This window comes from Varroa destructor, unplaced genomic scaffold (genome assembly GCF_002443255.2).
Source record: "Varroa destructor unplaced genomic scaffold, Vdes_3.0 BEIS01000004.1, whole genome shotgun sequence".
NCBI classification, from domain to species: Eukaryota; Metazoa; Arthropoda; class Arachnida; order Mesostigmata; family Varroidae; genus Varroa; species Varroa destructor.
The window spans coordinates 20,844,074-20,865,145 of NW_019211457.1; the positions used below are offsets into that span (position 1 = coordinate 20,844,074).

The 21,072-nt window shown below is 36.5% G+C and overlaps 1 protein-coding gene and 1 long non-coding RNA gene across 7 annotated transcripts in view; one reads left to right on the plus strand and one right to left on the minus strand.

Annotated features, from left to right (window-relative positions):
* The window catches only part of SWIP (strumpellin and WASH-interacting protein), a 29,368-nt gene extending 13,130 nt beyond the window's left edge, over window positions 1-16,238 (minus strand). For 2 of the 6 annotated variants that reach the window (XM_022801707.2, XM_022801705.2), the window contains exons 1-16: window positions 16,098-16,238; window positions 15,891-15,975; window positions 15,314-15,395; window positions 14,316-14,429; window positions 13,501-13,704; window positions 12,717-12,800; window positions 12,162-12,212; window positions 5,309-5,464; window positions 4,716-4,889; window positions 4,389-4,505; window positions 3,601-3,765; window positions 2,988-3,245; window positions 2,452-2,601; window positions 2,193-2,270; window positions 1,247-1,381; window positions 567-791 (exon numbers count right to left, since the gene is read on the minus strand). In XM_022801707.2, the coding sequence (XP_022657442.1) occupies window positions 567-791; window positions 1,247-1,381; window positions 2,193-2,270; window positions 2,452-2,601; window positions 2,988-3,245; window positions 3,601-3,765; window positions 4,389-4,505; window positions 4,716-4,889; window positions 5,309-5,464; window positions 12,162-12,212; window positions 12,717-12,800; window positions 13,501-13,704; window positions 14,316-14,429; window positions 15,314-15,346 (1,944 nt within the window). In that variant the 5' untranslated portion in view covers window positions 15,347-15,395; window positions 15,891-15,975; window positions 16,098-16,238. Of the gene's footprint in view, window positions 1-566; window positions 792-1,246; window positions 1,382-2,192; window positions 2,271-2,451; window positions 2,602-2,987; window positions 3,246-3,600; window positions 3,766-4,388; window positions 4,506-4,715; window positions 4,890-5,308; window positions 5,465-5,895; window positions 6,046-12,161; window positions 12,213-12,716; window positions 12,801-13,500; window positions 13,705-14,315; window positions 14,430-15,313; window positions 15,396-15,531; window positions 15,698-15,890; window positions 15,976-16,097 lie in introns of those variants that run through there. The other 4 variants (XM_086988525.1, XM_022801706.2, XM_086988526.1 and 1 more) reach the window with 4 other exon arrangements.
* A 106-nt stretch (window positions 16,239-16,344) lies between these two features.
* LOC147755955 (uncharacterized) lies at window positions 16,345-20,812 on the plus strand. The gene is made up of 3 exons (XR_015327414.1): window positions 16,345-16,499; window positions 19,473-19,629; window positions 20,527-20,812. It is a non-coding gene; the product is annotated as an uncharacterized LOC147755955 (long non-coding RNA).
* The last annotated feature ends 260 nt before the right edge of the window (window positions 20,813-21,072 follow it).

The following is a 21,072-nucleotide window of genomic DNA, read 5'->3' on the forward strand; positions in this document are numbered from 1 at the left end:
TTCAGGTAACTAAAACTATACAGTTTTTCGGAGAATGCTATTCGTGACTATTTTGGCCATTTTCTTTTGAAGTACCATTCTACATCTTTGGTTACGATTGTCAAAAAGACTAGTCTACATAATTCCTAAAAGACTGACCATGTATTTATATCACAGCTCTAATGGCAATCATTAGGCACATTAGGCGCTCACCGGATTTCCGCTCCCTACAGCTTATTTTTCTGGGACAAACCAAATCTATGAAAAAAATTTAGAGAATCAAAACAGACTTATATAGAGGACCAATACTCTAATGACAGATAAACACAATAGACGAACTTAAACGCCGTCAAGTTCCAGCTTTGAAATAGATTAGTTTGATTTTAACAAAACAAACAGTTGAAAATCGTCTGCGTAATACTTTTTAAAGATCTAATGGAATGGTGAAGGAGCTGTGACTGGAAGTAGGACTTATAGAGCTCCACGTTTAAGTTCCTCAAAGGTAGACACATGTAGCAGAAGAAACCTTTGAACTAGTGGATTTATTATTTTCAGTGAGTTCTTTCAGTGTTTTCTCACAACCATACCAGTTGAAAAGGATTTCTTGTATCCGTTACGAGATGCGAGTGCATCTGTAGACGAAGATCTGTTTCGATGTCTTTGCACAGTTGTTCAACCAGATATTCATCCAGTACCTGCCGAAGGCTCTCTTCCATTTGAATATCGCAATCGCCCGCTATGGCTTCGACAACTCGTGGCAGTGAGTCACTAGTCACCGACGAATTATTCTGGTACATTTGCGATAGAAACACCTACACAAACAGATGTATTCAATTATAAAAAGACTGATAACGTATAGTAATAAATTGTTTTCAATAGGTTGCATACTTAAGGACGGTATCACATATGATCTTTTATGTAAAACTGTGTTTTTTTTATCTATGTTTGAGGAATCGCGACATTATCAACAATTAATTCTTTAATAAGATCCTCTTATTATTAGCCTGCTGATTAGCTCGTTTATATTATATGTAAATTATTCCATCAGCATTCATTGAAAAATAGCGCATACAAGATCCTACCTTTAATTATCTGTAAAGGTATGATTTAAAAGTACCGAGTTAATAGAACTTCTAATTCCGTATTTATCTTTGAGGTAAAGATTTATCTTAAGATTATTCTAAAATATTTTATTACTAGTTCTGAATCACGAAATCGACCTATAGTTATAGGACACTGTACCCTGATCAGGCTTCTGCGTTGTTACCTCAAGAAGAATTCCATGATGTGCAGCTAAGCCCCATAGGTCGCCGGCTTTACATAGTTGCGAACTAAAGTTCGACAAAACACGTAGTTTATCAAGTGTTGCATTAAATGGAGCGACTTCGTGCTGGTGGATGGCCTTTAACAGTGAAGTAACAGTAACATTCATTAATTAGAATCTACTGATGCAGCATAACCAGTACATACCAAAAGTCAAATGGATTTACTTGAAATTGTACTTCTATTACTAATGTTAACTGGTATTCTTGTATAGTTCGGCTATTTATGGACATATTAAACTTCGATCTAATGCACATTCCAGGTAAACATTCATTTCAATATATATATATATCCCGGTAATGTGGTGTAACTATTGGACTACATATCACTCTGTCGAGAACACTTAATCTCGACGCCGAAAGGCTTGAATTCTTACAACAGCTTACGTCGTATAACATGAGTTTCAACTAAACTGGAGAGTTCTATAGTTAATTTCAATACTATGCGATACAAGAGAGGTAATTGCAATAAATAATCTATTCGTTGAGTTTACGAATGGATTCTATCAATGTACCGATATTCAGTAATAATTAATAATATTTTTTTGTTATATGGGACTTAGTCCATCGATGCACAGTGGTGTTATTATTGATCTAAATAATTTTTAGGGGAAGAAAGCAACACTTTTCTGCAACCGTCTTTCCCAGAACCTGTTTCCGCAATTTCTACCTGTTAACAACAGCTAATTTATAAAGATGGAAACAGGCTAGCGAAAATACATCAAATATAACCTACTCAGCTTTATCCTAGGACGAAACTTTCAGGTTTTGGGAAGCAGAAAAAGGTGGTACACGTGATTACTGCGCATTGTATAGCAAGTGCCTTGACAGCCCAGAGGATGATAGTCGTTTGTTGTTATGTAATCAGGTAATTGTTGACTGAGCTCGTACCTTGACTTGAATGACGTACTCAAGGGCAAGTTGGAGACAGAATTCTTTAATCTGCGTTAGAGGTCCTCGAAGACACGTCTGAAATCATGATACGGACAAGGGTAACTGGAATAAAATTGACTGTTACATGCGTTATAGATGGTATTTGATGTATTATATTTGTAATGATTAAGGTTTACAGCGATGCTGTAAGGATGCGTTGTACAATACACATACGAGTTTATCCATGTAGCATAACAGGTCATAGTAAGTTTCTAACCTCAAGCAGTTTAATAGCAGCATTTGCGTCCAGCTTCTTGTCCGTATTCTTTTTCTCAACTGCAAACCGCTTTTTCATCGTGACTGTAGTATGCAGCAGCTGATAGCGAAGATACTGTTCAACCTGTGCAACCGTCTCGTTTACACGCATCTACAAAGAGGAACATCCAGATAGTAGACGAAACACGCAAGCGATAAGAAAATAAAATTATTCTATCACAAAATGGCCACCTATTAATAGTGCAATAACGTAGTGATAATCTATAATGATTGCATATGAAGACAGTATTACATTCTAAGGACCCCTCCAACAATGGTCCTAGCTAGCTTTACGTTTATTGGCTTAATGCTAATAAATAAAGAAGAACGATTACAAGGTGATAATGGTCTATTTATAGTACAGTTATAGTCATGCAGTGTACGTGATATATTTTCTCCTTTGCTAGGCTCGCTGAACCAGTGAAACAGCTGATTGGACTGATAGAAGCATTAGTAACGTTAATGTTTTTTCTTTAATTTTTTATTTTAGCTGCTTACTTGATATCTAACAACCGCGGACTGAATCGCCGTTAGCGCAGCTAGCATCCGAGCGATGAAAATGGCTGACTGTCTCGCCATAGCTTTCGCAGTTGCCAAATGTAAGCCTACGACCAACTGCAATTGTTGACTCAGGCACCGTGTCATGTTGTACGCTTGAAGGAGGAGTGTACAACGTCCTTTGAGTTCATCTACCACCTGCTCGGAATCCGCTGGGTTGCCCATAGTCACGTCTAACTTTAACAGCCAAAGTGCCACCTAGAGAAATACGGCCTATAAATGTAATATTTCTACTGCTGTCATGTAGAAGATCTCTTCTGGCACTTCGACCATCATCGCGCTATAAATCTGAGTTTGCAGGACGTGTACACTAGCTGATATTGGTGATCGCCGTTCACAGATTTATAGCTTGTAGTCGCTAGTAAATCGGTAATATCTAGTCGATGTATTCTCATTCAATATTTTAATTCATTGAACGCCGGCGTGGATTCATACGCAGATACAGTACTCGTTATAATTATATATATATACACAGAAAACAGTGAAAAAAAACCATTGCGTTATCTTGAGTAGACATCTGCACTGCACGTGGTAAACATACTTTCATACTGACCTGATTTTCGTATCCAACGACGTCTTGAGCGAGTTTACTGAGCATCTGTTCCAAGTGGTTCGTTTTGTCAAGCGTAGGCACCAGTTTCCCCAAAGCAGGAATTTCGCGCAAGAAAAATTCATAAGCCGTCCAGACAACATTGCCGGTTAAATGAACAGGTCCAACCTATTTTAATAGAACAGAATATTCCATAAAATCCACTAACTTAGCGTAATCTGAACTTAACGTTAAGACTATAGTCCGAGACTATATGAACCTAACCTAACCCTAGAATTTAGCTAATTGCCACCCTGTATATATTATGTTAAGTATTTTCGCAGTTCGAGTAACAAAAGTTAGCGCCCTATTACTTCATTACAAAATGCTCTTTCATAAAAAAAAGATACTATATGTCCGAAGCCAATATCCCTTCTTCCCGTCTATCCTTCCGTTCATGATAAAATTGTATAAAAGCTAAAGAGCCGAGGAGTAATGCAAGAAGTAATAAGTTGGATTACGAAGATAAGATTATTCAAAAATTGTTAGATGCCGCTCAAAACGCAGCTTTTAATAACTACTGTAGTTCGATTCAATGTAGTGGTCAATTAAGAACATATAACTAAAAAACATATCATGCGACATTGCGTTAGAGATTTGTGCATTATTTCGTTGATCTTTGGTAAACCATCAGTGCTCCGGACGATTTAGTTCATGCACTCTGGGCTTTTTTTCTGCACATCCAAGTTTAGTTCTTTATGGCTTCAATTAAGATTAACTAATTTCACACTACAAGCCCTAATGCTACTTACCTTTTTTGCCACGTCGCAAATGGACCGGAATAATCGACGATCTGCTTGCTTAGTAAGGGTGAAATGAAGAAGGAATAAGGCGCAGCTACCTACAAAGCTGGGTGAATGCCGGTACACCTGCATTTATTGCAAATGGTTTGTAATTATCCTGCAGGCCGATTAAAAAACATTTTGCAATGAACGCCAAATTCTACAGACTCATGAAACAAATATATACAGAGCTCTTTAATTAATGTTAAATTAAGTAACAAGGTTTTTTTCGAAAAATTTATTTGTATCTCGTGAAAACAGAAGAGATAAGCATGCTGTTCTGAGCTAAACATCTACCTGCATTGGGTTTTCAGCGAGTTTAGCTTCTAGTTGTGAAAGATCAGACCGCAAAACCGTTTTCAGTGACTCCAGCATCCGTCCACTGGACCCCGATATTTGAGTGAGACACCATCGTAGGATACCACCACGTAACAACTGCTGATCGATGTCGCCCAAAAGTTTCAATAATGCCTATAAAAGTAGTTATTATAGTGAATTCAACATTGCGGCGGACGTTGCCCTTAGCTCAAGTATACCAAAACGGGTCACTGATTGCAAACAGCTGGAGGTTTAAGATGAATAAAGGTAGAATTGCCTAGTAAATGCAGACAAACGAGAATGTGAGCAACATGTAACAATATGTGCTGCAAAAATGCTTCTAGATAGTAAGAACAGTTTAAAGGCAAGATAGTAAGAACAGTTTAAAGGCACCTTCTGGAGGAAAGAACCACACACCTGAACTGGGGTTTTCTCTGCAATAAGACGACATCTCGATGCATTCTGTCGAGACTGTATGATTAATATATTTTCAATAATCAATTCGAAATTTAATGTATTTGTCAAGTATCTCTAAACTATATCATTTCTTGTGAACCTCATAAGCTGTATACCTTGATTTGATCATCCAATTTTTGTTCTGCGTACCGCACGGATTTCAGGAGTCGCATGTAGGCGGCAAAATGGTCGTGTAGCACTCCCTGGTGCAATACGGCTAAATCCAAAGTGACCAAGGAAATCAGCAAGCGAGACATAACATCAAATACCACCTAGAATAACAAACTCACAGATACAAACGTTTCTATATCATCACATCTCTTCTTAAAACTATTTACTAAGAATGACCTGTTAATTGCAAATAATTGCTGAAGATTTCCGAATGAAGCTCACAATTCCAGACACAGGCGACTCGCCAGTGTCGAGTTTCCATGAGTCAATAAAACTTTTCAAATGTCCTTTTGTATAATTGTAGTGGAGCTCAAATATTTGCAAAATGCGGTGCTTGCTCCATACTCTTTTCTACGTGCTTTTGACTCAAAATCTATAAGAACTGAATCTTAAAGTTAGCTGAACTGGTCAATGGTTTAAGTAATATTAAAGGGTTAAGTTTTTTGAAGAACATTACAAACTCCTTAATCGATGACGCTTAAAATCAGTTTCATTATCCATAAAAGTTTTATGGCCGTATTGTAATACTTACAATTATAACTTGTCCAACTCTAAACTACACTTCGCGAAGAAATTATCCAACAGTTCTAAAGCAGTTGAAAGGATGCAACTGCTACTACGCATGAATATATACGTAAAATGTTACTACATGAGTAACACGTCGTGACCATGCGACCGGTTGGGTTGATTCGCATTAAAATGGAAAAAATACCATAGATAACATCTTTGCGGGCTTAGTTTAAGGAGGCATGGTGGACTAGGCTGGAATCTAGATATAGACACACATTGGTCCGTGCTAGGAGCCAGCCATTGAAGTAATGCGTGACGGCTCAATCACTCGAGATAAAACACGAAAAATAGACTTAACATGATCTCAACTCAACGAGTAACTACGAACCCTCACAGATGTGTATTTTATATAATAGTCGTACGGTTTTGTCAGCTTATTTCTTTCTCAACCCTTTGCAGATAGTTCTTAGAAAAATTATAAGCACGCGTGTTATACCTAATAAGGCTTTCTATATTCAAATTAAATGGACTATATGTGCCGTATACCTAAGAATTGCCGGAAACCTGACCACACTTTCTATAAATTGAAATGAACTTTGTAGTACGAACTATAGAATTGTTACTGTTTTATATGGCACTGACTAATCGGTGTTGGGATACAATTATCATATAATAGGCAACACACTTTGTTAATTTTTATATATTTATGGATAGTTTATCTCCTACCATAGTTTCTACAATACGGTAGGATAAGTATACTAACAATAACTTTTCTTACTATTACCTGTTCTATTATTTCATTGTTATGTATTCCTTCGATTAAGACTTAAAATTGACTTCTTTACATTGCGGATACCAAGTCTTTTCCATACAATAGAGTCATTCCATATAAAATGAATTCTTATACTTTTATAATAAAGGTTCAATAATTGCAGACAAGAAAAACTTAGTTATTATACAGATGTTGGGGAAGTATTAAGATCAGCATTAGAAACAATACCATACAAACGCAGAGTTAGAGGAAATGGTGTAATAACTAAAAAAGCCGAACATCAAAGATAGAATTGAAGTGAGACGGTTACCACGGTTTCCGAAATCTTCAACAGCATAAAAGATCATAGAATTCAGGAATGCATAGTGAAACAATAGATAAAGCTTATGAGCTGAAACCTCTTTTATTCTATATACACTGGCGATAGCTCCAGTTAGTCAAGGTCATAGCACTGCTATGGCAAATGACATTACCTGAGAATCTACTATTTACTAAAATGATAGGGAACTGTAAATCTTTTGTAATCTTCCGAAACTATAAATTCGCTTTCGAACGCATGCGAATTGCACTGATAGTTTCATTAAAAAAGTGAAAAAAAATCCTGCTTCTTATCTGAATCGCTTTTAGATAAGTATTATCTAAAAACGATTCAGATAAGGAGCAGGACCTTAAACTCCTTCAAATTCGTGATAATCAGTTTTCGGTTCAATGTCTTAAGAAAATACGTTGGTGAAGAACCGCCGCGATTAATTTGTCGCTTAATGAAACTAAAAATGGCTTGAGAAATGTTACTTAGAGACATACGTGAATGTATGAAAATTACTTCTTTGATTGAAAATGTGAGGAAAAGTAACTATAGAAGAAACTCTAATTGTATGTAAATTGTAAAAAAAACAGGTGCATTACATAATGGAAAGGGATTTACTATGCTCAACATTTTAGCTTCGAAATTTAATCACTCGAAACGTTTTCATTAATGCTAGAGACCTACAACTATTTTTGATTCAGTACAGTACCAATTAGTCTAGCAAAATATCAAAACAAGTTTTAGCTGTAGAAAGCTATAAAGGTCTATCTGCACAAAGAGAGTGCGTGGCACATCAAACAAGCACAAATATCAATTAATTAAGAGGGAAAGTAAATGCGCCGTATTTATGAAACCACCTGTGCATCCTCCCCGCATAGCTATTACATGTAATTTCGTTTCTACCAATGGCTTTAAAATGGTCTATTCACTATGAAGATTAGTAGCTCTGAAATTTAAATAATAATTTGCAACATCGAGGGTATCTAATTGAAAGAGACTTTGTTTCAGGTAAGAATTATGTGGGAAGTCAATCAATTTGCTGACGCCTCAACCAATATCCCCAACGTAATCGCCTTCAAAATCGTTTTTGTACACTTTTAAGCAGACGCTTGTCTTTTATGTAATTCTCACACCAGAGAACTGTACAAAAACTTACAGATGACTCTAGTTTTGCAGAGACGAATATAAACAGCCCTGGTTTTATCTCGAAAAAAAAAATATAAAAATTGTGTTTACAAGAACTATGCATGATTTGACTAGTTTGAAGTTCAATGTTGCAGACTTTTATATGTCAGTCTCTCGAAGAGTAGATACAAAAAGGAGCATCCTATTTTTAATTCTGTAGTTAAAATTACTCGCTCCATTTTATAATATTACTCATTTTTGGTTAAAAAAACTGTCAAACCATCAACCGCAAGTCGAGTTGAAAGTGGATCTTCAAATCATCCGGATATTTTAAGTCTTTTGTTTCAAGCACAAAAACTGCGCATAATCAAGTGTTAATGCAATTTCTTTAAGGGATATTAAGGAGAGCAGATAGCTGAGGCTGAAAACAATTTCATCGTTTGCAAAAAAGACCTGTCAGTGAGGTAAGGTAGGAGCCATAGTAAAGTCCAGATTATCACCGGAATAAACACAGTGGTACGGCTTTAGATTTTTTATGTACATGGCCCAATTTTGAACTATTTTTAACCTTATTAAGCACTTGATAACTGGGCGGTAATTACCTAAATTTATTTTCCAACTTGTGTTGAATGTAAACGTGACAATACTTTAGAGAGAAATATATAGGACAACGCCATCATTATAACTACATTGTGGCGAAAATAAGGCTAACAGAATTTTTGTATAGAAGATATGGATGGCACATTATCGGGTGTTTTCCCTTGCTTTAAATTGATACAACAGCTGATATGCATATATACATATGAGGTTCAGGGATATCAATCTGTGTGTTCAGAACTTGTGATTGTTGGCAACCGCGAAGGTCGCTGGTGTTAACAGACAATATAATGAGGTAAAATAGCCTGCGAAGGTTTTCGTTTTGTTAAAAAGAAAATCTTCCAGGTAAAACTCGACGATGACAAGGGTAAGAGCGATTTCCGCCCCTTTAAAGTGGGCTTATCAGCAAAACGAACGGGAGTAACGGAAGACAAACTGAAGAGGTGGAACGACATAGAGAGGGGTCGATAAGGATAGTGATGTGATTTCGAATACTTTGATTGAGCGAATTAGAGTCCACATTAGGCGTAAATTGATCTGTCAAGAACGGACAGTAATCAATAAATCCTTTGTACAAATCATATATATTAGCATAAATCTTAGAGAAAAACTTTCAGTCAATTTGGCCAGACAAATCGCAATAGATTCACAACGAATTTATTGAAACTGAACTAACCGGGTGGAGATGGATAAAAGATCTACAAGTTAGAATCAAATGATATCATAACTGGTACTCGACATGGCGGCCTTACTTAAACTTAAAGTTGAACAACTAAAGGGCTCCTTAGACCATGTGAATAATAGTGGTATGTGAGTGTAAGATTAACGGTGCATATAAATAATTGTAAAAATGGATGTAATAAGAAAAAAGAATAATAATAATGGTGGTATATAAACACTATACATCGGTCCATAGAAGTTAGGTAATACGTTGGTGAAATCGTCATGCTTTCTACGAGTGGCTTCAATTTACAAGCATTATCGACGTTAGCGACCTATGCATCCAACCGTGTAATACAAACACATTTTCTTTAACAAAAGCAGATGATTCAAAAGGGAAAGATACTTTGCGTCCGCCGGCCAGCTTAAACTAAATAGTAATTCTACTTGAAATAACTTGAAATTACGTGAACTGCTCTTTTGCAGTTCAGATTGGAAGGCCAAGATAAAGAATATTGAATTGAATTTGCAAGCCAGAGCGTTAAAACATTAAGGATTAAAACTTTAATTTTAAAAATTTTAACCATGTGCTTTACGAGGTTCCCGAGTTTTGACTACATACCCTGCAGGTTCCTCCAGCAGGAAAGACACCCAAGTATAGCAAAGCAAGAGCCTCCCTTTTTACATGTTAGCGCAGCCGGCGCTTTTCTTCTTTCAGGGTTGCCTCTAACAATTTTGCACGGCTGCCCCAAGGGTAAAACTCCAATTCTATTTAGTAATTCCATAAAGGAATTTATAAGAGTGTATACTAATAGAATGATTTTGTAGCTTAAAACACTTGTTTTCCTTTTCGTAAGGAAAAACCGCCCTTGACTTGTAAACTGAAGCATCGTGCACTTCAACCATATGGCCATATCCCTAAGAACTTGGTTTGTACGCCCTTCTATGTTTTCAGGATACCAGACTGTGGTAGACACTGCCACATCGTGAGCATATGTATCACTTCCACTTTAGATGATAGGGTCTTTAGTTCACCATGATAACGTATGTTCCACACAAGAAACCCAGGTATAAATCTTTGGGGGACCCAGGATAAGTCCCTGGACGACCTGGAATAAATATCTGGACGACACCTGCAGTCATATCATGCCTGGAACTTTTGTGACTGCGCGGTTATTCAAATAACTGGAAACAATTACGTGTTATATCTACCGTTTTTTTGTCATACCATAAAGTCGAGTATCGACATCCACAATAGCCTGCTAAATGTTTCTTAACGCTCAGCTGGACCGCCCTGAACGACAGCCTTGAGTGTGACCGGGTTTCTCTAACTTGTTCTGCTTGGCGTCGCAAGCACACTGTTTTTGAAGACCGACTGGTTTTCTAAGAAAAAACCATTTTTTTTGCAAGGCCTAATAGTCCTTACTCAATGACGGCCTCAAATCCCTTAGACACGGCTTCTAAATGGGAGATGGGTTTCTATTATCGATTCTTTTTTAGAACAAAAACCATTTTTGTCTTTAACATTTCTGAAAGACAAAGACTTTGACTGCTACCTTCGTTACAAATCGTGGATACTTTTCGAACATGAATTAAAGTAGAGCAGCTGGGATTCTACCGGCACCCAAAGTCTTTTCTGACTTCACGCGTTCGTAAAAATTCCTCACTTATGACCGGTGGGAGGTGGGATGGCTCTCTTGCTAAAAGAATTTCGTAGGCTATGTTAGAAATTAGGTAGGATATTGAGAAACAATTTATCACGTCTTTTTAGTATAGCCGGCACTTTCCTTCTTTAGATGTTGCTTCTAATCATTCACCACGAGCATCCCAGGGTAGTTGTTCTGTGGATCCACTAGCTAATCTTTCCAGTACCCTACTGCACAGAATTTCCTTGTAAGTCTTCTGTTCATGTCTCTGCCTACAACAGCTTCGTCTATTAGAGGTGCATATTTCTCTAGGCTTGCCGACATTGGAAATCGAACAGCACCGAAAACTTTTTTGGCCGGCTTCCCCAGTTTTCGAAAAATGTTGACAGTCTTTTTGAGGCGGTTTCTTCATGAAGCCCGCTGAACTTTTCGATCATTTCCAACCAAACTATCTCACCTTTCAGATTGCTGTCCTTGACGGCAAGACATGCAAGGGGAAACTCAAGAAAGAAATTGTGTTGCCAGCTCACTGAGTAAATTTTTAAACTTCCTTTAACCAAACCTTCCCGAGTACCGTTAAAAGCCTACCCACTGAGTCAGACTCGGCAATATCTTTACGAAGCGCAGTGATTTAACTGGATTACTCGACGTCACTGAGTAAAACCTGAGAAGTTGCAAGTCTGATCTATTTTATGGCTGGGCTATTTTCTGAATGTCAGTACCTTAAACCTATGATTGCACCTTCCTGTAATCAGATCTCTTCCATTCGAGAAACTATCAAATTGTCTGGTCAGGCTTGTCAGGTCCCCTAGGCTATTACACAGCTTAGTATCCACTTCTACTACACAGGCTCCAGTCGTGTATTCTAGGTCATTACGTGTCAATGTCCCTCGCTACGAAGGCTGAACTGGTAGACTCTTTAGAAGACGAGTTACTACAGATGAGTATTGTTATACTTATCAGACATGCGAGGGCTTTCGATCTCATCGTGAAAGCCTATATCAACTAATTTTAAAATGTTAGTACTTTGGTTCAAATTTCGCCATTGAGCAAAAAAATAGTGCCTTGGCACCCTTTATTCTGTTATTTTTCCAGGCTTTATAACGTTATTAAAATACATATTATGCATTTGTACAAACACTGTACAAACGAGCTAAAAATTCGAAACATTGTTTACAGACCTGCATAGTGAAAGCATCATTCTGAGGCGCAAAAGAAAAGAAACCGGCAATCTGTAAAAAATCCAGAAATTACACAACGTTTTGTCATATTAGTTGCTTTTTTAAAAATTGAATAAAGACCGATAATTACACGGTTTTATATCGTAATAAATACTCCTGCTTTTTCGACTAGGCTCGCCAAACGTTCGCCTTAGTAATGTCGGATTTCGTCATCGGGTATACCATAGGAATACGAAATAATAATTAGAAGATAATTTTCATCAGAATTGATAACCCTTATCAGATGCGTGCGGAAATCTACAGCTTTTGAGAGATGCATATATTGTTGTGAGATCCCGCTGTGTGTCGAATTCCTACCCCATTTTTTCTTGATCGGAACTTTTTAAAAAACGTTCTTCTTATTTCCGGATATTTATGATATAGATTTGACCACGACACTCTCAACAAAAATATGCATATTATCATTAAAGATTCATCATATGCTTCTATTGTAATATAAATCAAATGTATGCACTTCTTAGGTAATAGCTAGTAAAATGGTAAACTGCAGCAAACCTGATTAACAGCAAGCTGAATCGCGTCTTCGCATCGGGAGATATATGCCTTCATACGTTTTAAAACGGGAAGAAATCGTGCTAACTGAAACACAAAATAAATACTCTGATACGCAAATACACAAAGCAAAAAAATATCAATTCTCCACATTGGGGAAACCGTGTATTTTTCTACTAAGAACACAAAATGGTTCTTTTGAAAAAATTTCCGACGATTATAGCCATAATTAAAAATATGGGCTGCAGTAGCAACTAAATATAGTGTAAAAAATGAGATACATTTCACACGATTCTTTTGCCATACGTGACTGTATGTAAAAGTAAAAAGCAATATGAACATTTAGCTCCAGAGCTATACGTATACGCACTAAAATAGCAGAACAGCGTGTTTAAGTATATTCCTACCTGATCAATTTTTTAATATTCTTTCTCAAGTTATTCCAATAGTACACATTTATTCTTTTGCTTGCTACTGTACCTTTACGGCTCCTTAATCAGTTTTAAAAATATTTTGAAAGAAAATACATTCTTTGCTACAGAAAGAAAAAGGTTTCGATATTGAAGTTTTTGTGTCATCAACTGCCTATTTAAAAAAAATAGTATAGAGTTCTGTGTTAAAAACTTGTACAATTTAAAGCCAGGATCTTATAATACAGTCCACAAGAATAAGAGAGAAAAGAAAGAGACTGTTGAAGCCTTGAGTATTAGGCCGTCAGTTAGGACTGCTAAATTTTTAGCTTTGATGGTAACGAAAAATTTACTAATGCAAATTTGTTGAAACTAACCTGTTGCTCTGGAGAATCCGCGCTTCCCTCGCCTTCTCCATAAGAATGCAATAATCGAGCGAAATCATTTTCTTGAACCAGTGTTTCTAGCTCAAGACAGATGCTAGCTATCGACAATGCTACTTTGTTGAAATTAGGCGATCCCGTCTTTATCAGAAAAACAGGACACACACCGTCAGCAGGTTTTTGGCTTATACGACCTACCTGAAGAGTTTCGTACATAATTAATCAGTTATAGTGATTTCTCCCACTATCACATATATGTCTCAGTTAGCAGCCATCAATAACACCAGCTATAATACTATTATTTTATATTTGCAGCTTCATTGCTACAGAATAAACGCTGATATGGCCCCTGCCGTTTGACCGCTCTATGATAAAGGTAACAACCCAAACCTCGCAGGTCGGAGTAGACTACACCTTGATAGTAGCAGAAATAATAATGGTTACATAAGGAACGGATGTATTATATCTCAAGGAAAGGATTAGTTCGGACGACTAATGTTAGATCAAAAAAAAAAAAAAAAGAAGTGTAATGGCCGTCAGACGAAAACACCTCATTATTCCACTGGAGAAGTACTTATTATTCTGCTTTGTATTAAAACGATCAACTCTGTGTGACCTGGAGTTAAGCACTAACTTCGACTATTAAAATATCAAAAAGGTACCACCGATTGCTCTGACGTCACAAGATCCGTACCAAAGTTTACGAAAAAACCTACTCGCTGTTTATCACTTATGTCAAGTAGTGTTTTTATATGAATCAAAAGTCTAGCTGATTATCTGTAATATCATAATAAACTGTATTTATGTACATGAAGGGTAGAGTTAGAATATTGCCGACGTTCCTCAGGCATTAAGTTTTCAAGCTTGATGATATGATTCCGGACAACACTGGCGAAACGACGAAGTTCGTGCTGCATAAGCACCTGCAACGTAATTGAATAGAACGGCTTAATCTCTTTAAGTCGGACCCAGAGGCCCCGACGCTTAAGCAAGCAGGTTTACAGTAGATATAACACTATGTTTTGAATTAAAATATAAATACGTATTATGTTCAGAATGGGCATCCTATATCGAAGAAATCTTTTTCCTTCTTTCCATCGTTGTCAGCAAGAATTTTCAAGGCCAACTGCGAGCCGATTTCCGAGAAAATTAAGGACAATTCTCAACTTATAGATTCATTAAAGCATGTATCAATTAACCATTAGTTGCCATTAGGTAATAATGTTCTAGGAAATAATTTATACACGATTCATGTCGCATATCCTACTCACAAAAACGTCTGGTTGCGACAAACAACTGTTACATCTTACTTCGTCGCGTATACCAGTCACATATAGATTTTCTTTAATTGAATACCGACAGGGCACATATTATTATATTTTTCCGAATTTTCTACTAGAAAAAATGGGATAACTCAACGCGTTGCTGGCGTATATCTTCTATTCAAACATCCAAACCCCTAAGTCTAGTCAAGGCAATTGCCATCGTGTTGTCAATTTGACCAGACTTTACGAGAGCGATCAGCCTTTGCATTGTAAACTACCAGTTGTCTTTGCATTACAAACTCCTGAAGCGATTTACTTTATACGGGTTGAAATTTCTTAATACGAACCGCCTTCCCAGGCAACCTCGATTTTTTTAGGGTCCACCTTATTTAATTATTATTTAAATTTTACTTATTTAAATTTAATTTTGGAATTTATTTAAAAATTACTTATTTAAATTTAATGCATCGTTTAATCTGACCAGCCTTTCTGTCCGAGCTTTCCGAGGGTAATAGGAGTGTCTCACAGTTTTGCTTGCTCACCTGACAAACCTCAGAATGATCCTCCAGGTCCATTTTAATCGAGCTCTATTTAAGAAAAATTCACCTTGACAAGCTGCCCAACCTGAAACGTTAAATTAACATGTAGTTATTATTTAATATAGCGGTTTAAGTAATCTGCTTATTCCACTGTGTTAGTTCTCAAATCATGCCATAGGATGTTCCAGCTAATAAAACTTTACTTTAAAATTCTTCTTTACCATTTCAAGTTACTATATATGTCATATATATGAAGCATTTCTATAAACGGTGTCCTCGTTCTTGATTATTATACCCATAAGTTAGCACATTTTCTAAAAATTACACCAACTGCCTCATCCACAAACGAAACTCCTCACCTGCGTTGCCAAAACAGTGGCGGAGTGCTCTATGTGTTACTAGATGTCACATTAGGTCGCATGAGATATGCATGAGAAAACAATAATTTAAATATTCTTGTGAATCTAGCAAAATGACAAAAAAAACAAGTATTTTAATCGTAATAGCTATCCATCCATTTGACTTCGCATTCACAACTATAATTGAAACTTGTAACTTAATTTATTGAAGAACATCGTACCTGCTGTCACGTGTATACGGTTTTAATTGTTATGCATACCGTCAGCTGACGCAATTTAATTTACTCGTACAATATATGTGAGCCTCTGAAAGGGACAGTTACGATGAATACGTTAACACTCGAAAAAGACGAATCGTACAATTCGGTTTATACATTAAGCACATCTCATACATTTCATTATAAATTTTTCACTTTTGAAATAGGCACCTTTTCAGTGACTAGCCAGTCACCAACTGTCGGCATTAGCCTCAATGTTTACGTTTATTTAGGAAAGGGCTGCCAGCTTTTTTCCGGATTTTTACACTTTTGTAAGCAAACAAAGCTACACATATTACTTTGAATAAGAAAAGTATAAACAAATACAACTATATTCAGGGAATATCATAAATCAATTTTTCGGGTGTCACCAACATAAAACACAGCGCAATCTTAGGCCAGCTGATTTGTACCAGCTACAAAACAGCGAAAGGGCGCGAGTCTGCCTTTTACCTGAATAATTTCTATGCAGGTATCGCAAATGACGATGTAAATAAAACATTTTTTTGGAAATGAAGTTGTGATAGTATTCTATTTATTACTTCATACAACAATGAATATGCTAATTTAAAGGTACGTTTCCATTTTGATAATTCCCAAAGTAACAAACATCAGAGCATAAGAAAGATCCTTCCAACTTAATCACTTGTTGTTAAATTAGTTGTATGTTTAATTGAAAGATGACATCGCCAATAGTATCAGGAATCAGGAGTAGTGTCACTCATAAAAGTTATTACTTTGACCTATTTATAGTTTGATCAAATTGTTTTTGTTGGGTTATTTTGGGGGCAATCTAATTCATTACGGACTCATTCAACTCGAATATTGTGTATTTTTTCAAAGCTATGCATGGCTATCAAAATAAGTACAGGCAAACTTATATAAGAATAATTTTTTATTTCAAAATGGCGCGATTTTACGACTTTGCGAGATTGCGCACCCTTGTTATTCTCGAAATGCATGTGTACATTTTGTGACTTGAGAGCGTTCACTCGGATAAGGCCATTCAGGCTTTTTACAGGCCAGTTGCAGTAAGACATGGGAAATATCCATCGTGTATCATTGCTGTAAAAGGTTCCAGAAAAAATTTGAATTTAAAAATTGTTCTTGTGCAAGACTCCATACTAAAGTGAGTAGTGAAATTTTGGAAGCTGTGGTAGAAGCTGGTCCGGTTCTGAACGAAGTTTATGAATTTCTGCACTCAGGTCTAATGTACGTGAAAGAACCATACTTATTTACCTTGGTCAAATTCGTAAGGTAAAAAAAATAAGCAAGTAGGTACGACGTAATTTGACCGAGAACCAAAGATAAAGACGTAAAGAGGCGCTTCCCTTGGCTTTCACGTTATAATAGTAATCCATTCTTCTATTGAATTGTAACCTGCGATTAAAATGGATCTTTCACGGCAATCGCAGACGGTCACACTATTGGATAGAAATATTTGAATGGAGCAGAGATCACGCTTGAGCAAATGTACAGCTGCAATAGCTTATGCTACCAGTTTTGCGTCACTGTGGCTTCATGAATATTGGTTTATCGATTACGGCTGAAGTGTACCCTTAACAACTGAAGTAGGCAATGGACAAGTTATATATTCAGCCGTGAAAATTATTCAACAGAGCTAGGTCATTCCTACAAACCTTTTAAAAAACAAGTGTCAAACTGGCACACACGGCAACAAAACTGCAGCAATGACAGTTGAAGGCTATCTGTCCCACCAGATATTGGTCCTAAAAATTTTCAATTATTCCTAAGATCTCGATAACTTAATAGAAGAAACCTAAAATTTGAACAGGCCGGAGCGTTCCTGACATGAAGTCATTATGGCTAGCATTTGGCGCTTTCGTTTCGCTTGCTTTCATGGCATTCTTTTGGCCTCTCTTTCGTCAAATCTTCTTCTGCAGATACTTATCCGAGGCAAGGAGGGCACAGTTTCAATGCCTCCTTTATCCTTCCTGCGTATCTTACAAAATTGATATTATATAGCAAACGATATGTGTCCCCCTTCTAATAACTAGGCATGATAACACACGACTCGATTATTTCACAAAACGTTACAGTCGATAGACAGAAAAAGTATGAGTATTGCAATAAGCTTGCAATAAGTAGATAAGCTTCCGAAAGACGCAAAATACTCTGCAGTCCAATAAATAGCTGCGCTACGTCTTTAATTATTTTCAAGGAGATTAAGAGCCAATGTATGATGCATACCAGACTTGACTTCCAATAAAGCCTGATGTATAAGGCTGGACAAAATTGAATTAGACGATGCAAGCCTTGTTTTCATGATTACGAGTGCCGCATAACCTATCGGACGCTTGAAGGCCGTGTGTTGTTTATTCGTTGCGACTCAAAATTGAAACCCTGTAGCCAAAAGGCAGTTTTTCAAACGTCTTATCGATAATATTCGTGGATGTCTCAAAAAACTTGGATCATGTTATCTTATTCGATAGTCGGCAGAAACAATAACATGGTAAAAAAAGTTCATTGGGACTTCTCAGCTGTACATGTCCTCCACCAGCAGTTCTACTAGCAGGGTGGCAACCGTGGACTACAATGTTAAGTATCCTTTTTTCAGGGTCTAAAACGTTTACAGTTGTGATACTGAAGGGTTTTTACATTCCTCATGTGCCGAGAGTCGAATTGTATCAGAACCGACAATATTGACAATAAATGGCATTAAATTTACTGCTTGCCGCTGTTGCGCTCAGATTATGTAAGCGTATTTCGTTATGAACCCATTAGTGAAACTTTGTTGACAGTTAAACGCTAATAGTTAAATATTACATTTTAATAAAGTATTTTTTTTCATAATTTAGTTAATAGTAATTGCTGTCCTGTTAAATTGGAATTAAATTTTTTTCGAAATTTAATTTGTGCAGTCGTTGATCAAGCGTTATAAATAGTGAATAAATGCTAATCGTTAGTTAATATTACAAAGTAAGTAAGCAAGCTAAAGCGGCGTCTTTGAAACACGTGGGAAAATACCTGTAGCCAATATTCACGTCGTACCAGCTGCCTTAGAACTGCGCCTAGTCAATTCAAATTAAAGGACTTAATCACAGAAGGCATATAGAATGCTTTCTTTGCCTGCTACACTGGGCTAATTACAGTGAACAAGATCTAATTTGAAGAAGTTCAAACTTTATCAGATCGACTATACGCTCTTTTTCGATTCGATTCCTAATGTTACTCGATCTTTGGCTGCTTTTAATTGAGCCGTGAAATCAGTTAGTGAATTATGTTATTTCCTACATTGTGCCACCCTAAACTGAAGTAAATTCTCGAGCTATTCAGATATTGTTGTAGGGTAGAGTTACACGATCTGAAGCACAAGCTTGACTAAATCAACTGCGGTTAAATCCTCTGCGAGCATGTTCAATTCTGTATAGGTAATTTAAGGCAGCATTCAAAACAGGTTCTTCATAGCAAATCGCAATTAGTTACAAAAACAGTTAATTTAAGCTTGAAACATGTTTACTGTCTGCATTTTAGATCGTTTTCGCAAAATCTGCCCCTTGCTTAATTTTCGAAATATTATTTCAGTGCGTCTGATACTTAACATCTGTGGTAATTGGTCTTGCGTAGAGCATATACCTTTGCTACGGCGCACAAACAATGTTCCTCGAGTCCCCCGTATTCTTTTGTCCCTAATGCAAGTTTCGCGCTGAGAACATCTTTGGACTCGAAGTACTTGAAAACGGTAAGCAAAGCTACTTTCACGAGCATGGAAGGGTTTGGAACTCAATGTTCGAAGCACAGGTTTTTGTAAGCGCCCCTTCTTTCCGAGCTCTATTTTCGGTGTAGGGATAACTAGGTTAACTTCTGTATATATGAAAATAGCTTTCTGTATTCAGGCAAACTGTGTAATATGTGCGGTTGTGATCACGGTGTTTTAAAGTGTCATTGCTTTATACTTTTTAGTGTATACACTTGTGGTCGCTGTTCATCGCTCCCTTTTGGTAACAGCATATTAAAATAACTCGATATATATATTTAAATATTTTACTGGGCTTACGAAAAACATGGCTCAAAAAGACACGATGATAGTACATATAACCATCTATACTAAAAACTATACGATTTAGCTATAGAGATGTCACGCTGTTATTTCTTTTAATTAAGGAATAATGTGTAAATAAATGTGTGCCATTCGAATAACAGCGCTATACATTGTAAAAGTGACAGCGCCTTGATTTTTATTAATGAGTAATATAAATAATAAATAAACTACCAACTTGAGGTTCATTTACTTGAAATATAGACTCGAAACTAAATCAACTTACTGTGCAAGTAATATATTTCTTAGAGAAGAAGTTTTTTCTACTAGATTTCTAAATGATGTGCTTGTTCACGTCGGTTACTCAAGCCTTGTTCCATTCAAATTCGTATATTGTAAGAGTAGTGTGGTCTGAGTGTTTACTGTACATCTCTGTAAGTGAATCGATCTAATAACCTTCACGCTGGTTCAAATTTTAACTTAAGCAAAAATTATCGCCAGATACTAACACTCAGGAAAGCATGGAATGAAAGATAAAAACAGAATTAAGGAAAATGATCAGTCAAAAGTGTCTTGCATATTTGCCATGTTGTTTCATAGATGTGTTGGAGAAACTCCTGATAAGTTCCGGTTCGACCTCCAGTGAGAATATATGCTTGTTTCCTAGAACTTATTCACTTCAAGATAATAAATAAAGAATATTAAATAAAAAAGTTTCCACATCTGCTTCATATCTAGAACTTCATACCTCAGCCTGTCTACTATACGCTTTACTAATATTGGTTCTTTAGGTTTTATGAGTTCCCAGCTTCTATTTAAAGTTTTATTAATACGTGAATTTTCTTGTTTAACTCACTATTGAAACCAGTCCGTGATGACTGCTGACTCTCTGGTTTTCATTAATAAATGGTCAGCTTTGGCCTGTATTTAATCTACGTCAGGTATTCACTGAATAGCTCATTGCAGAAGAATCATATTGGTCCTAAGTTTATATTGTTGCATTAGCTTGCGCACAGTAAATCAGAAGGCAAACAAAGACAGGTATAATGCCCTTGTACCAATAATAAAGCGGTATTACTGTCGCCGTATCAGATGGATGAAAAAATCAATCAGCTGATTCATTTTTATACGAGTTTGGGTACTTGC